Below are 18,617 nucleotides of genomic sequence, written 5' to 3'. Positions count from 1 at the left end.
TAGCTATACTGAAGGAATGGTGATATATTTCCAAGTCAGAATGCGAGCGGCTTGGAGGTAAACTTAGGGCTGGTGGAGTTCCCAAGTATCTGCTGCCCAAGTCCTTCTAGATGGAAGTGGTTGTAAGTTTACGAGGTGCTATCTGAGAATCTTTGTTGAATTTCTGCAGTGCTGTAGATAACACACACTACATCTATTCAGTATCGGTGGTGAGGGAATGACTGTTTGTGGATGTGGTGCCATTCAAGTGGGCTGCTTTGTCCTGGGTAGTGTCGAGTTTCTTGAGTGTTGTTGGAGCCGCACCCATCCAGGCAAGTGGAGAATATTCCATGTTATTCCCGATTCATGTCCTGACAGGGTTTGGAAAGTCAGAATGTATGCAACTCATCACAGTATTTCTACCTCTTACCTGCTCTTGTTGGCACAGTATTTATACAGCAAGTCCAGTTGAGTTTCTGGTCAATGGTAACCTTCAGGATGTTGTTAGTGGGGGTTTCAGTAATTGGAACACTGTGGAATGTCAAGTGGTGGTGGTTATATTGTCTTTTGTTGGTGGTGGTCATAGCCTGGCATTTGTATGGTGTGAATGTTACTTGCCATTTGTCAGCTGTAATCTGGATATTGTCCAGATCTTGTTGCATTTGAACATGGACTGCTTCAGTATCTGAGGAGTCACGAATGGTGCTGAACATTATGCAATCATCAATGATCATCCCCACTTCTGACCTTATAATGGAAGGAAGGTTATTGATGAAGCAGCTGGGACATTCACTGATGCAGCAGTCTCCCATTGTATTGCACTATGTATTTTTGAAAGCATTTGCACACAATCCTTTTCACATGGACTGAAGGATTTCTGCCTTATTTAGTTAAGATGTTCAGTCAAGTTGAATGGCAAAGAATGACAAGAATGGATCACAAAGTAATAATACTTCAGACCTCATAAGCCTTTGCTCTGCAAATCAGTACCTGTGACTAAATAAAAAATAAACTGAAACATGAAAATTATGATGTCTTGTAGTTGAACAGCAAGCATTATGTTTCAAACTGTCAATTGTCAATGATCAAATTTGGTATCAGACACAAATATGTTAAGATATGCAATGATAGGCAAAACAATATAGTTATCTTTAAAACTTTTCAGAAGATGTTTTTGCCGATGTTACTATGTCATACATCTGACGTAGTAAACAAAATTTGGCCACATCCACTTTAGTGCTTATGTTCAAAGTCAATTAATTATATCGCACACTGAAAAACAAAGCATTTTAATTTTTGGTAGTAAATCATATTTGCTGTGCTGTAGCTACTATTTATGTGCATGGTGCTTTTATGAAAGATAAGGAACCAATAGATTGAGAAGAGGAAATGTCATACTTTTATACACCATGTAAAATAACCTTTCTCTGCTGTCTTCAGGTGCACATGAGCTGGCACCTGATCAGCTTAGTTTTAAAATGGCCGAATACAAAATCCTAATTCCAGAACAAAATAAAATACTTTAACTGATGACACTAAACCACTATATTAACATTTTTTTGAACTGCCTGACTGTATACTTGACAGATTTTTAATTCTCAAGGTGCAATAAATGCTGGCCAGCCAGCGATGTCACGTCCCACAAAAATGAATCAATTAAAAATAAAATGAATGGCAACCAAGGAACTGTGGTCTTGCTGTCATCTCAGGTGCTTCATCAGGTGCTAGTGTTTTCAAACAAACCTGTTCGACTATAAATGATGTCATGTGATTTTTGACCTTGTCCAAAACTGTCCAAGACTGGCCCCTCCACATCATTTCTGTAGGCAGTTTAATCTGATCTTAATCAGCAGGAAGGCATGAGAGAAAAAGTCTTACACAAAGAATCAGATTAGACACCATTAATGCCTTCTTGATATCAGCTAGATGGTAATAGGAGCAGAGCCAGAGGTGTTGCACATTTAATTAAATTTATGTTTGTTTAGTTTTTTTTGGGCCAGAGCAGCATAAACATTCCAGAGAGCAATAATTAATAAAACAAGTATTACTTGAAAATGAACGTGGAAGACAAGAATGAGGAGGTGATGCTAAGCTTGTACAAGTCATTTAGGAGACCTTAGGTGATGCATTGTGTGCTGACTTGGATGCTAAACTACACGAAGGATATGAATGGTTTGGAGGCAGAGGAGATTTACACGAATCGTTCCAGGAATGAGATGTTTCAGTCACAAAGATAGTTTGAAGGTGTTGGAACTATTCTCCTTGGACAGAAGAAGGCTAAAAGGAGATCTTGTAGAAGCTCAAAATCATGAGGGGGCTGGGTAGAATAGACTAGAAGGACAGAAACTGTTCCTACTTGTAAAAGGGTCAAGAATGAGACAGCATAGATTTAAGAATCTATGCAAAAGAAGCAAATGTGCTGTGAAGAAATACCTTTGAGTACAAGGGTTTGGGTTTGGAATCCACTGCCTGGGAGTATGGGAGAGACATTCAAGAGGACATTGGATATTTATCTAAATAGAAACAATAGACTAAATCTTTACATATTTTGTCAAAATTTCATTTCTCCACCAGTCCTATCAAACTTTCTCATACTATCATTCCAAACCTGCCTCATTAACTATTTACTATGCCCCTGTGGAACCTCTTTTGTTGGATGATAGTCCAATTCTACTATCTCACTGTAGACAGAAGAACATGCCATGACCAGGACATCCCAGTATTGACCATCATCATCACCACCATCTTTAAAATGCCTGAATGACAGGCTCGAAGCCGGTTGGGTGGAGAGGCCTGTCATACTTGTCAGGATATCAGTCCCTTGGCTTGCACTGCTGGGATTCCCTGAGTGAAGGCTCTCTTCCTTGATGTGGATGAGCAACACTCCCTTTTGACTTTGTGCCATGGCTATTTGATGAATACTAATTGATACATATTAATGAACCGAAACCCGCAACCTATTCTAAAAGATGAAAGACTTAATAGCAATCCAGGTTTAAAGGAGGGAGAAAGTGAGGACTGCAGATGCTGGAGATCAGAGTCAAGAGTGTGGTGCTGGAAAAGCACAGCCGGTCAGGCAGCATCCTGATGAAAGGCTTATGTTCGAAACATCGATTTTCCTGCTCCTTGGATGCTGCCTGACCAACTATGCTTTTCCAGTATCACACCCTCAACAGCAATCTAGATTTGTTGAATATATCGTTTCAATTGCATGACCATGTGAACTTTTGCTGTAAATTCTGTGTCTAATGATCCTGCTCCACAGCTATCTGATGAAGGAGCGGTGCTCCGAAAGCTAGTGCTTCCAAATAAATCTGTTGAACTCTAACCTGGTGTTGTGTGATTTTTAGATCTATATTTGATTAAAGCACATGCAGTGTGCCAGCAACGCCATCTGCTGGCATATGGTGCTAGTGTAACACTTACATAGCATGGACACACACACACACTCCTTTGACAGTAAGTGCTGCCAAACATAGTCAGCATCTTGGCTTTGTGTCTGCTCCAAAAGGCAAGGCAGAGATTCTGGGAACACCCAAGTAGACGAAAGGTGAATGAGTGCTAGGAGAGCAAGTGAGCAACCTCGAAATGCCACCTAGTCTGCTGGCTGGCTGTTATCCTTTCAGCAGCATCGCAATGAAAGGCACCAGTATGCTCCAAAGTGTAACATAGCAGTGCAAAAGCCAGTGCAGTGCAGTAAATAGATTGGAGATGTGCCATGAGGGTGGGGAGAGGCTGGCATTTGTCAGATGCCAAGATCCATGGATGTGAGGTGCATGGGGTAGCTGTCCCAGAGCATGTGCTGAGATTTTGATACCAGATGTCCAACATGGAGGTCTGGATGAGTAAGCAGTGAGGTGTTTGTGAGTTTCAGGTTCACCTTTGAGAACTGTCAGAGTCTAGTTTCTATCCTGCTCGTGATAGAAGAGATGAGATCTGCTATTAATGGGGGGGGGGGATAATGAGTAAGAATTCTTGTTAATAGGCAAGAATCTTGTATGGACACCTGAATCACTTTTGGAAAATGCAACTTCTTGCTTCTGACTTTGAGAAAGGCCTTAATGGATTTCTTACATGATTCTCCCAGATTTCTCACCCACGAGCCTGCATTGCTCAAAGTCTTCTGATCCACAAAGTCATGGGGAAAATGCAAGAGAATGGCATTAAGTCATCATGCTCATGTGGAGAGTTGGCACAGGCACCATGATTCAAGTGGCCCACTTTGGCACTCTGTGATTCTGTGAATGACCTTATCATTAAAGGAATTCCATTTTGAAGTATACAAGTTGGGCCAAAAAATTCAATTTGCCAGTTTTACTGCTTTTTTCTTCTGAGATAGAAGCCTGACCTGGATCCTTGCCTGAAGATGGCTTCCAGGTGCAAGAGGTAAGGGTGAGGTGAGGGACAGGACTAGAAGCCTGTTGGTGGAGAAGTCTGGCATACCAAATCTTAGCAGAGGAGCACAACTTGGTATAATGGGTGAGGTGATGGCAGAGTGGTCTTTGTTCTGGAAATGATCCTAGTCAAGGGGTGAGGGTGGAGTTCCAATTGCTGTGTGTATGTGTGTAATCATAAGGAGACCTTTGGTGGAATGGAAGAGCAGATCAATGAGGGACCCAAAGATGAAAAGAAGGATCAGGTTGAGAGTTGGAGAATAAATGGTGCTGGGAGCTGTCAGGTGGTTGTCAGGGGACTGACAGCAATCCAGGGTCTCTCAAGGTTCCAGGGGTTTTGATGGTGGGACGTAGTATAACGGTTGCATGGCCAGTTACTAGCTGATTTGTTAGGCCAAGTGAAACACCCTCTTTTTCCTCTTGCTCTATCAACAGTGCTGAAATGACACTCACCTCATGGATTCAGCCTTCTTTCATCTTGGAAACCCATCCAGACTTGAATTACAGATAGAATGACAGCAGGCACTATCATCATACCATTTAAATAATCAATCCTCCAACTCCGCTCCTGTGAGAGAATTGGTCTTTCACAACTGGCTCATTAAAACCACAGGTCACCAAGTTCATCAGAGATTGATTTATTATTTCATGATTTTTTTTGGAATTTAATGTTTGAACCCACTCACTTTGGAGTTAAGAGTCAGCTACTCTGGCTTTGGGGTTCTTTTGCAACAGTCACATGGCTTAGGCTGACAATTTCTGGTCAGAGTTAAAGTCAGGGTTATATTTTACAATGTGTGTTGCAAAAAAACGTTAGCTCTGTCAGAAAAATAATATAGATCTATTAGCATATTTTAAGTCATATTGCAGACCTGATATTGCACACTTGAATAATTGTGACAAAGTGAATTTCCTTCAGATAGGATCAATTATTTGGGAGACCCTTATAAATATGTTATTAGTGTCAGAAAGTTTATTTTTTTTTCCATTTAAACTTTACAACTTAACAGTTCTGTCTTAATTTGTTTGATTTCACTACATATTAATGACCAATCTGAATTTAAGATAATGTTTTGACTGTCATAAGAATGATTCTTGTATTAGGGGGAACACAGAAAATTCCACCTGTTTGTATTCAACATGTTTCTTCTCTGGCACATGAACAAGCAGTGTTAATTGTTTTCCATCACTTTTGCTTTTTATGGTCCAATCCATTCCCTGAAGACATTTCCATTAGGAGGCTCTGGTATTTTCATTTCATCTAAAGCTACCTTTTCAAGAAGCTGCAAAAGCTTCTTTCATTCTCAATATGTATGTTATCTCATCAAAGATCTTTCACATGCTACTGATGCCTTCATAACAATCTTTCCGGCAAATGGAATAATCACATTTAAAGTTTGCCTTGATTATTTGAAAAGAAAGTATTCTGCAGTGATATTTATCAGCAATAAACAAAAATTATATTATTTGCTCAATGAGAAAGAAATATGCTGTTATCTTTTCACAACTTAAAGGTGTAAAATCACAGACTGAACACAGAATAAAAACATTACAGTATGCTTCCAATGTGTTCGAACATACTGACTTGTATGGAAAACACAGTTCAATATTTCAGGCAGTTTTTATCTGACTTGTATTACTTTAGTTCATTAGAATATTTTCCTATCATGGCTGTGAATAATGTTTACTGATTAAAACAAATTAATAGATTTGTTTCTCTCATCAATTAATGGTACAGAAGTGTTCACAGTGCAGCACTTAAACAATGACATTAACTAAAGTGCAAATGAAATATGTGAAATCTTACATATTAGCAAATACAGTATTTGAAAAGCAACAAGAATTTAGCTATGTACTGTGTGGTTTCCTATTGTACTATGTGTCAGAGAATTGTTAACAGTTTTGTAAAGAAGAGTTTTACAATTCAGTTATACATAATTCAGTGAGGAATTTTTCCAACATGATGAGAATTAATGACCATACACCAGGAATCTTCAGAACTAACTTAGGTTTCATAGGAAAATGGACACTAGGCAATTTAAATTTTGACTAGTTGTCAGTTATCAACTTTAAGTGAAATATACATTTACATATTCAAGTTGTATCGGGTATTAACTTAGGCAGACACCGAACATTAATACTGGAGTCAGCAAAGTTTAGAAGGACATCAATACATAATTATTCCGCTGAAAACCCGTTAAAACCTTTGTGGTAGCCTGGGTCTTCCAAAATACACAAATATATTATTCAAATAACTCATAAAAATATAATTCTGACAAGAAAAATACAGTTTATCCATTTGTAATGACTATTTGGCAAGTATCAATACAAGGTAAACCAATGAAAGACTAATGCTATGCATTCTGATTCCTGGTCATTAAATCCTCTCCATTCTTTCAAAACTCAGGCATAACAAAAATATATTAAACTAACAGATTTATGCAAATCTCAATTGTGATCATCTCTTATCATAAATAAATATTGCCTAAGTAAATCTGCCATCTTTTTCAACGAACATATACTCCATCAGAATAGATAGAAATATGTCCTGGAATTTCCTCCGATTTGTCAGGGTGGCACTTGACAGTGCATCAGTGTGGTTGAGGTGAAATTACACCCAAATCTCAATGCAAGCTAATAAGCATAAGCCTTAATGTAAAACTTTGCATGAATTAGTGCAAACAACTGTGCAATTGATGTGCTCTCATCAAGTTACCAATAGGATGGGATAATATATCATTTTAAGAGAAACTTTCCACTTTCAGAATTGCTGGAGCCAAAATGATCAGTTTATTTTGATTCTCTGTTGCATTAACTTCACAATAGTTAATTGTGATCCTGCATGTAATCAGAAGCATTTCTAATTTTTCATTCTTGAAGGAACAACCATAAAATAGGCCATTTTCCAAATTTTTTTCCAATAATGTGTGAGCTCTTGGCCAGTCAGATATTTGGCAATGGATTTATATGGGAGAAAGTGAGGACTGCAGATGCTAGAGATCAGAGCTGAAAATGTGTTGCTGGAAAGGCGCAGCAGATCAGGCAGCATCCAAGGAGCAGGAGAATCAACGTTTCAGGCATGAGCTCTTCTTCAGGAATGAGGAGACTCTCCTCATTCCTGAAGAAGGGCTCATGCCCGAAACGCTGATTCTCCTGCTCCTTCGATGCTGCCTGATCTGCTGCGCCTTTCCAGCAACACATTTTCGGCAATGGATTTATATGGCCTTGCATGCACATGTAACTGAGAATTTGGGTACAATGTAATGAATTACCCCATCCTTGGGCAAGCACAATTGGAGGTAACTCATGTGTTCTGATTCTGGGGTCCAGCTAATTTTGTAATGGAGATGCATTTCAGTGCAAAGATCAAAAGGCATATAAAAAAAATTGCGGAGAATTGGACATATTGCAGCTGTGAGAGTAAGTCACTTAAAAACAAATTTTAGCAACCATTTCCAGTATTTAATTTATTTGCACCCAGATTATCTGTGCACAAAACAGGAGGAAACTCCAGATCAATATGGCATTTCTGTTTGCAAGTTGCAACAAGACTTTAGAAACCTCCTGCAGGTATTGTGCTATGAAAGAAAAAATGATTGCGCATCAGAATAATTGTTTTCTATGAATGCTTTGTTTTATAAATTCATGGCATTTTCCCCAACTATTTACAAATAATTACACTTACAGGCTCTACGCATCTCTCTTTCACATTGGTTTCTAATTCATGCACATACATTCTGTCATCCTTTGTGCAAAACCTAAAATATTCCAGTGTAGTGAATTTGCAGTAGCATAAAATGATTCTAGTTTTGTAAGTGGAAAGATGAAACATCTCTAAACTTTACAGTACTTGGGCTCCACAAGGAACCCTGAGTTTTGCCACACTGTTTTCAAATCCCTTGTCTGCCGGAAAGCAGTCTAACATTTTGAGTCAAACAGTGGCTTGATTAAAAGATCCATCATGCCATGCAAAAATATCATAGGCACAAGAATTATGCCACTTTATTTTGTTAATAACAGGCATCATCCAACTAGCAGTTTTAAAGAATCAGAAATATTAATATTATTTTATCCATAGTCACATGCTGGTTTCGCATGAGGAAGAATAACCACCTTCCCCTGATGTCACATGAATTTCTGGTGTAAACATGTGATTTTCCATTTTATATCCAGAGTGGCTATCGTCTTTACTGCCATCTCCTGCTGCAATGTGTGTGCAGTTTTGACTGGTGTACTTTGGAGAAACAGCATCTGCCACACACACATTTTTGATATGGTTTTCATTCTTGCTGTGCTTATCATGCTCCCCAAGGGAGCTGTTCTCCTGCTGGTTAGTTTGATGTGCCTCTTCTTTCACCAGTAACTCTTCACCTACACCACTCTCTGTATTGGTACAGCCCTCCGTTCCTGGTGTTGGGAATGCAAAATGTCTCTGCTTAGGCAGTAGTTGTGGTGATTCTTTACTGGATGTCTTATGGAAATCTGGTATATCAGTTCCCAAGAGTAGCCTCTGGTCCTGAGAAGAATTATCCTCAAGCAAAGTGGTACTGATATGCTTAGGTGTAGATAATAAATCTGTTACTATTACTGGTAATGGTCTAATTGTACTAGATGGTGTCTGAGGAGTATCATGTTTCATTTCCATAAAATTCACTTTAAGCGACCTAGATTTCACAGGATTCCTACCTTTCAGTGAGCTCTTGGGGCTTTCCAATGTGCTATTGAAGTTAGAGCACCCTGGCTGCTCTCGGGCAAAAGTGAAAGTTTCATTTGCATTGAGTTCACAAGCACCATCTTTGAACTTGGTGTTTTCCCTGGTAATGAAAGACTGATGCTCATTAAGGGAACCAGGGCGAGCCATCCATCTCAAGTGCACTGGCTCAGTTATTTTCGAAGGGTGTGGGAACCTATCAGCTTCAGTAAAGTCAGCGGCACAACTTGCAAAGCTGTCAATGCTCGAGATACTCCGCATGTCTAATATTGGCTCTACGGGAGCAGTGAGCAACGGGTCGCTTAAGTATGGGACTTCTTCCATTTCTAGTTCTTCTTCATGTACAGCTGATTTAACAGACTGCTCTATCTTGCTGCTGTTAACATTTGGCTGAGATGGTGTCTTTGTCATTTGATTATATATTTCCTCCAGCTTTTGTGCATTCAGATGCTGTGGGCTAGGGATGCGATTGTTTATCTGCTCACTTGAGTTATGCCTGCTTAGCTCCTGATATTTAGACTCAAAGGATTTATTAGAGCTTGTTTCAGACATTCTCCACCTCCAGTTGCTTGGTGAGAGGTGATTATCTATAGGTTTTTCTTGTTTAATCGCATTATCCTTCCCTTTCTCCACCACAATATCCATAAGTTCCATACTGCGAGCAAATGCATCTTTCAAGTTCATTGAGACAATACTTCCATTCCTTTTGGCTCTTTCAAGGGCCTCTCGTCTCTTAATTGCTTTCTCTTGCCTTTTCTGTTCTTTGTAGAACTCTGAGAAGTTGTTTACAATGATTGGTATTGGCAAAGCTATCACCAGTACTCCAGCAATGCAACAAAGACCCCCAACTATTTTCCCTAACAGCGTTTTAGGATATATATCCCCATATCCAACAGTTGTCATGGTGATAGTGGCCCACCAAAAAGATGCAGGAATGCTTGTAAACTTGGTAGCATCTTCATCCTTCTCAGCAAAAAATACCAAGCTTGAAAATATCATGATACCCATAGCCAAAAACAATATTAGCAAACCTAATTCATTATAACTCCTCCTGAGAGTAAAACCTAGTGACTGCAGTCCTGTTGAATGTCGGGCCAGTTTAAGAATTCGTAGTATCCGCATGATCCGGAATATTTGAACAACTCGTCTAACATTCTGGAATTGGAGCACACTCTTGTTTGATTCAGTGAGAAAAATTGTGATATAATACGGCAAGATAGCCAAAAGATCAATGACATTTAATGGACCTTTGAAAAACTTCCACTTATTTGGTGATGATAAAAAGCGCAAAAGGTACTCCATTGTGAACCATGCAATGCACACTGCTTCAACATGGGCGAGTTGTGGATTGTCATTGGGGTGTCCGAACTGATCTTTGTCCTGAAGTTCAGGAAGGGTGTTGAGAGACAAGGCAATGGTTGACAACACGATGAATAAAATGGATATGATAGCCAGAATCTGCAAGATAGAACAAACCACAAAGAACTGTTTAATTTTTTGAATTTCTTATAAGGTGTGTTGTAGAAAGATTGCAGCTATATTACAATGTTTTACAATAGGTTAATAAAACAGGGAAATAATATTCTGAAAGAGAAAGCTTGGTTTTCAAGAAAATGAAAATAAACAGTTTTAGTGTATATTTTCAAAATTTAACTATTTACAAAAGTTCACAGTGAGTTAACTCATAATGAGTGATTTAAGAAATTACATATCTGGCAGGTGATCGCACATATCTGAAAAGCACAAATGCACTTCTCGTAAATTTCTATGAATTAATCAACAAGGTTCTTTTAATGAATGGTACACCGCAATAAGCATTATTTATCAGAAATGCATGTTTTTAAGCTAAAGAAATAAAGAAATGTTATTAAACTCATTTGTTATTAACTTATAATAGTATTTCCAGAAGAATCCTCTGGGCAGGAGTAATAGGAAGTTTTCATTATTAAGAATTACAGCATATTCTGCATTCTAACACTTTAGCAGCACTTAACTCAAAGTAATAAATTAATAACAATACTATGCACTTAATGGATGAACGTACTTACCTTATATTGCTTTATTTGCTAATGGAAACATGCGAGTCAAGGAACATTAGAGGTAGAGAATGCAATGGTGCATGCCACAATTCTGTGAAACAGATTGCTTCTAGTTCACTAAATACTGTGTACAGATCCCAAGGCCTTACAGTATCCTTAGGTTATGAACACATCCCATTCAGGGGTCAAAATAACTTTTTTGGAAGACTGTCTTAAGATTTTCTTGAGGATTACTTTTGATTTTAGGAGGCTACCTTTTAGTTTTCAAGGGCTTCTTTTTTCATTCTCATGAACTGAATGGTCAATAGTAAGCCTTGGGGTGTTGATGGCAGGGGATTCAGTGATGGTAACACCATTGAATATCAAGGGGCAGAGGTTAGATTGTCTGGCATTTGTGTGGTGATAATGTTACTTGCCACTTTTCAAAATCCAGGCCTCAGCTGAATCTCACCTTTAATAAGAGACAGTTCGAAACGCCTTTAACACTCTTCTCATGGTTTGCTAAGGTCCAACTTAAAATGGTTGCATGCTTGTCTCTACTACAATCATTGAACCTCAAGTAATTCACAACAAATTAGATACTTTGAGATGTGATAACACAAATGCACACATTTATGAAATATAACTGCTGTATTAAATTATAAAATTGATATAGGGTTTGTTATTCTTTTGTGGAGTTTGAAACTTCACAGCTTTCCACGTTGTAGTCCCTCTCACTCCCCTTTGCAATTCCTCTCCCCTACTTTGTAATCCCTCTTCACCCCTCTCTCTTTTATAGCCTCACTCTGCTCCACTCCCTGGGCAGTAGCCTTGCTCCCCAGATTTTGACAACCCTAGCTTGTCCCCCTTTTCCAATGCCTGCTTTCTAGCTCCACTACTTCCTGTCTTACTTCTTCTGGCTTTAGCAACATAATTCACTGGCACGACTCACCTTCAAGCTCTTCCTCCAATTATGGAGCTATGCACCTGCACTCCAAGGTCTCTTTGTTCAGCAACACTCCCTGGGACCTTACCATTAAGTGTATAAGTCCTGCTAAAATTTGCTTTCCCAAAATGCAGCACCTCACATTTACCTGAATTAACCTCTGTCTGCCACTTCAGTACTCTCATCCAGCAATTAGATGAGACTGGATATGGAGTCACGAGGGAATGAATGATTGAGTGTACATTGCCAGGGTGAATGCCACTGTGTAATCAATGAATTGTAACATTGCCACTGCAGGGACTGCTACACAAAAGATTAGATGCCAAGTATCCACATCATGTGCCCATTTGCAATCAAAGCCTGTCACTTATTTGCACCTAACAATATTACCTTGCTAGCACCACAGTGCCGCTGCTTTTCACACAGCCTGCAGGTTTTCTGTTAAAATACAGAAGTAGCTACAACACTCAGCAGTTCACTCACCACCCACTCATTGCCTGCGCCCCTACCCCCTCTTCAAAACTAGGAGAACATACAGATCATATAGCTTCTCACTACAGCTTCGCATGGGGTAAGGAAGTATCCTGAAAGAATGGCTTTGAGAAGAACAATTCACACAAATATCAAACAAACATCATTAGATCTTTTCTGATTTCCATCAGCATTTTGACGACATGGACCTTACGTTTCAGAAGCTTTTACCTCTCAACTTCTCTCAGACCACATTTTGCTTGAAAGCTATGCACACAGATAACATCAGCTCAGGGGATTCGCATCCTTTTCTGTGTCTATCATAGCAGGCACTTTGCACATAGTGCTCATTTACTCATTCTCTTAATGCCTCTTGCCTTCCTGTAGAGAAGAACCAGTAAAAATGTGTGCAGACGGTGAGAGGACTGCCTGACATAAAGCTGTTTGCCATTTTAGAGGGGAAGGATGCTAAACTGAAAGGGAACGAAGTGAACCAGCCTGTACTGAAGGGGAGATTGGATGTACACAGTTAGCTAGTCGGAAAGCCTCCAAATTTCTACTCACAGTTGCCCATCAAGCAGTAATGTATTAATGAAAGCTTGTATACGGGTGGTGTCCTGTGCCACTAAAAACAACAACCTATTACTCTCTGCAGCCCAGGATTCACAGAGCCAAGCAAAGGGCCAGAAGAGGAAGGACCCCAGCCACCAGAGGTGCCCTGTCAGACCATCTCCCCTCTGCCAGGGACTCAAACCTCTCCAGCAGCTCAGCTGAGGAAGGTTGTGCCTGCATGACACTCCCAGCAAGCCAAGGCTACCATTTCAATTTTTACAATGTTCCCACATTCTCTTCCATCAGCCAATTTCTTTCCCCTCTCGCTGATCCTGTCTATAACCCTTTGCATCCTCACTACTTACCTATCCACCGACTGTTGTGTCGTTCTCAAACTTTGTGATAGTGCATTCAACTTGGCTACAGTAATTTCCTGCTTATCATGGTGCCTTTTGCAAATTTAGCTGCAGTACATTCAGTCCCTTCATTTCTTTCATCCAATGACATAGATTGTTTCTACTTGAAGTCCCAACTTGAGGTCCCTGGTGGTATTTCACTTGTTGCAGTTTGCCAACCTGAAAAGAACCATTTATGCTAATCCCTGCTTCATGTTAGCTTTCTAATCCTTTGTTTATGCTAATTGTTATATACTACACATGTGCTCTTATCTTGTGGAATAAACATTTATGTGGTACCTTTTCAACTACCTTTTGGAAATTCACATACATAGAATCCAACAATTCCAATTTATGCAGCTTAATTGTTAGCCCTTAAATCACTCAGGTGAAATTCTAGAAAATATTACCTTTGAGGTTCTATTTTTAATTTAGTCCCTATCTGCTGGTAATTCCCAAGGAGAATTTCTTTCCTAGTTGCATGTTGTTAGCATCCACGTGGACCATGACAAGTGTATTTGTCATGCTATTGCATGTTTCTTGCTAGCCCAATCCCAAGGATAGCAATGGGTAACAACATAGCTTTCTGGGGGTTCACAACTGCAGAGTTAGTCCCCTTTACTATCATATTACCACTACGTTCCTATTTACACCACTTACGTTTTCCACTCTAGGCTTAATCGGAGGGAGGCAGGAAGGTGGTATGAACTGCATCTTCCAATCTCCCACCAAATGAAGCTGCAACCCCCAACTCTGAACCCATCTCTGGGTTTGGGAGAGTGTCATTACATTTCGCCTAATGTGTTAGCTCCTGGCACTAATGATACACAGACAACACCATCAAATTGTCATTAATGTATAATTCCCTGGAATTATATAAGCAATTGTTTTATGATTAACAGTTCAAATATAGAAATGGTAATATGGCAGATGAATGAATGCATTCAATTAAGTGGCAATTTTCCTGCTTTCTCTCTTATTTAATATTTGATGGCATTCTATTTAAAATTCAGAATATTAAAATGTATTGAAATAGAAGTAAAAAATTTAGCCTGTCTTTCTCTGTGAAACTAGTGAGGAGCCAATAACTGTTAGCTGTTTAATGACTTTATCACTTTCCATTGGGAATGCAGTGAAATAAATTGTCTTATGTTCTATATATCAAATGATAAAAAAACAATAATTTGATATAATTCCTAAAATATGTAGGTTCAATAGATTCACTGATATTTCAATGAGAATAGTAACATGAAGATTTATGAATAATTACAGATTTGATGCAATTAAACAGTTGCTTTGAATGATTAATTAACTTAATTAATTAACTTCAACAGTAGTTACAGGTGTTTTGTTTTTACTTTTCCAATCTTTTTTCTCTTTTTTACTTCTTCTGTGTCTGGTTTGACAGAGTATTCAAATACTGCTCCGATGCATTCGGTCCCTTCATTTCTTTAAATCCACATACCTTACACCTAGTTACCAACCTACTGCAAGAACAAGTCAAACGACAGGCATTATTTGATTCACTATTACAGCAAATTAGGGCACCACTGGGCTTTAAAACAAAGTAACATGATCATTTCTAGCCTCCAAGTAACTATAGTTGGGACAAATGACCACAACAGTTAGCAGACATACACTACATTTCATAGACTTCTTTCACAGAACCCCTATAGTGTGAAACAGACCATTCTTCCCATCAAATCCATACCAGCCCTCCAAAGAGCATCCCACCCAGTGCCACCCCTATTGCTCTAACCCCACATTTCCCCTAATCCACCTAGTCCAAACATCCCTGGACACTATGGGCAATTTAGCATGATCAGTCCACCCTGTAGGAGGGGACTGGCAAACCCAGAGGAAACCCACACAGACACAGGGAGAGTGTGAAAACTCCACCCAGATGGTTGCCTGAGGCTGGAATAGAACCAAGGTCCCTGGCCCCACCTCATCCTAGTTCCAAACTTGCAGCTCAGCACAGTACCCATGACTTGTCCGGACTTGTCCTACCAGCCTATCTTCTTTTCCACCTATCACTCCACCCTCCTCCCTGACCTATCCCCTCCCCCACTCACCTATTGTACTTTATGATACTTTCTCCCCACCCCCACCCTCCTCCAACCTATCTCTCCACGCTTCAGGCTCTCTCTGCCTTTATTCCTGATGAAGGGCTTTTGCCCGAAACATCGATTTTACTGCTCCTCGGATGCTGCCTGAACTGCTTTGCTCTTCCAACACCACTGATCCAGAATCTGGTTTCCAGCATCTGCAGTCATTGTTTTTACCTCTGTGAGGCAACAATGCTAAGGACTGAGCCAGCATGCTGCACTAATTTACATAGATGTGGAATTAAGTCTGTGATTAGAACCTGAATATCAAAAAATGCTAAGCATTTTCTCTTTGTTGCTCTATCTTTAATACTTTTAGGGAGGTGGTTCCCAGTTATTAATGACCTTCAGGAAAATAGACAAACCAGAGAAAAGAGCTAACTTAAATACTCAGGCGACTGACTGTGTGGAGTTTGCACGTTCTCCCCGTGTCTGCGTGGGTTTCCTCCGGGTGCTCCGGTTTCCTCCCACAGTCTAAAGACATGCGGGTCAGGTGAATTGGCCATGCTAAATTGCTCGTAGTGTTAGGTAAGGGGTAAATGTAGGGGTATGGGTGGGTTGCGCTTCGGCGGGTCGGTGTGGACTTGTTGGGCCGAAGGGCCTGTTTCCACACTGTAAGTAATCTAATCTGTCTTGCTTCCTTATGTTCATTTATTTTTGCAGGGCAGAAAATGTTAGAAATGTACAATTGCTTGACATCAGAACATGGAGAGGTAAGTGAATGTTTCAAGTAGAGAATTGCTCTGTCAAGCATTAAAATCAGTTCCACCGTATTTACATGCTATCAGACCTGTTTTGTGATTCTGATACATTTCTGTTTTATTTTGTATATTTTCTTTCTTTGTTGATTTCCAGAGTTGACAGTTTTTAGATGAACTTTGTCAGGTAATGATATCAAAGGGATATGAAGGAAAGGCAGGTATATAGGCAGGAAAGGCGGCACGGTGGCACAGTGGTTAGCACTGCTGCCTCACAGCGCCAGGGACCTGGGTTCAATTCCCGCCTCAGGCGACTGACTGTGTGGAGTTTGCACGTTCTCCCCGTGTCTGCGTGGGTTTCCTCCGGGTGCTCCGGTTTCCTCCCACAGTCCAAAGATGTGCGGGTCAGGTGAATTGGCCATGCTAAATTGTCCGTAGTGTTAGGTAAGGGGTATATGTAGGGGTATGGGTGGGTTGCGCTCCGGCGGGTCGGTGTGGACTTGTTGGGCCGAAGGGCCTGTTTCCACACTGTAAGTAATCTAATCTAATAAGGTAAGCTGTGCTGTGATCTAATGGAATGTCAGAAAATGCTTGAGGAATTTTATAGCCTACTCCAATTTCTATATTGCTGTATCACAAAGTTTCCAAATCTGTCCAAGATGTCAACTTTATACATTCCCAGATAAGATGTGCCTGTCCAGTTGCAGAGTAAAGGTGCTACTACCCTCCTTACATTTTTGTCCCTTTGCAGATTGGTTTACTGCAACACTGGTTTGAAATTTCATTTTTTCACAAAGGCTGTCCTTGTGATTTCCAAATGAGATTCCGACTTCTTGTAATGACTGCCCAAACTTAATTATCGTAAATGCCTCATGATTAGCAGGCAGAGAAAAGAGACTCTCATCCTATTAGATTGACCTGAATGTGATATGTCAATTCCCAGAGTGCTAAATTACTCAGCAACCACGTTTCTCCTTGCCACTCTCCATTATATTGTATTTTTAACTGGCTTTAAAGAGGGACAAATGATGAAATTGCCTCTTATAAGGAGATTTTGATGTAATCTTGAGAAAGTTGCATTAAATATTAACCTTACAATAAAAAGTAAATGCCATGGCAACTGATGGAATGCACTCTAGTCTTAAACATTGAAAAGCTTTTACAGTACTTCCCAGAAGCGCATTGGTGCAAAATTGTTTTATTGCTTATGAATGCTGTACTATTGCAGCAATTGCTGTGTATTTTTGTTCCTCTAGATGTTAAATTGTATGACAGTACAATCAATACATTTAGCAGCAGAAATAAAGTCAACTTCAGTCAGTTCATATTCATACAGATTTTTGAATGACAAACAATGACATTGTTGAGCATGTGCAGATTCATGCTTTTGATAGGTAAAGAGGATGATTTTAGAGATCAAATACATAAAAAATTCTCATTAGATTTAAGAGTTGAAATTTTTTGACTTTCACCATATAGTTTAGGTGCCAAAGGTCCTCAAATAAACAAGACGGTGGCTTCAGCTGCAATGCCTGTTTAGCCTACTTGTGATACAAGGTACGATCTTGACAAAAGCGTTGAGGTGTGCACCAGCAGTAGGTATCCCAAAACAGGTGTTTAAAGGCGACATACATATTTCATGAAAAGTGTCTAGTTTAGCAAGTATTAGCATATCTAAATCATGACAGTCACCGATTAACCCCAAAGGAAGTTAACTTTCAAAACAAGTACATTTTGTTAGCAGAGCTCACACATAACTTTAATTTTCACACCTTTCTGGAAAGTAACCTCTTGGTTTTCTATGAGATAATCAAGACAATCAACAAAGGAACTTTGAGTTTGATTGTGTGGAAGGAACTCAATTCATGCAGCTAGGGGCAACAGGGGATACTTTACCAATACAAGTAGAATTACAGTAAAATTCACAGGTTATGATTTTCTGCTCCCAGGAGAGGTGAGAATAATTGTGGTGTGATGACTTAATCAGATGATAGACCAAAATCAGATTTTTTCCTTTGAGCTGAACTTTAACAATTAAGCCATCCCTTCTCATTTGGACTCAGCCTTCTTGGTGGCAAGAACTTAATATGCATGCTTTTGCACCTCATTAATTGGACAATTCATTAAAATTATCTTTGTCGCTCAAATTAACTTCTGTTTAATCAAGATTCAGAAGGTATCAGACATTTGACTGCTTAGAGCAAATGCGTAACTGGTAACAAAAACAAAAATTACTGGGAAATTTCAGCAGGTCTGGCAGCATCTTGGTATTGGGGGCAAAGTATTAACTTGGATTGAAAGTTGGTTGGCTGATAGGAAACAAAGAGTAGTGATTAACGGCTCCA

The 18,617-nt window shown here is 39.5% G+C and overlaps 1 protein-coding gene across 1 annotated transcript in view; it reads right to left on the bottom strand.

Annotated features, from left to right (window-relative positions):
- Positions 1-8,451: 8,451 nt before the first annotated feature.
- The window catches only part of LOC132815165 (potassium voltage-gated channel subfamily B member 2-like), a 319,977-nt gene continuing 309,811 nt past the window's right edge, over positions 8,452-18,617 (bottom strand). The window contains exon 2 of the mRNA XM_060823978.1: positions 8,452-10,542. Coding sequence (XP_060679961.1) covers positions 8,452-10,542 — 2,091 coding nt within the window. The remainder of the gene's footprint in view (positions 10,543-18,617) is intronic.

Source organism: Hemiscyllium ocellatum, chromosome 4, assembly GCF_020745735.1.
Source record: "Hemiscyllium ocellatum isolate sHemOce1 chromosome 4, sHemOce1.pat.X.cur, whole genome shotgun sequence".
NCBI classification, from domain to species: Eukaryota; Metazoa; Chordata; class Chondrichthyes; order Orectolobiformes; family Hemiscylliidae; genus Hemiscyllium; species Hemiscyllium ocellatum.
This window is presented reverse-complemented; position numbering and strand designations above follow the sequence as displayed.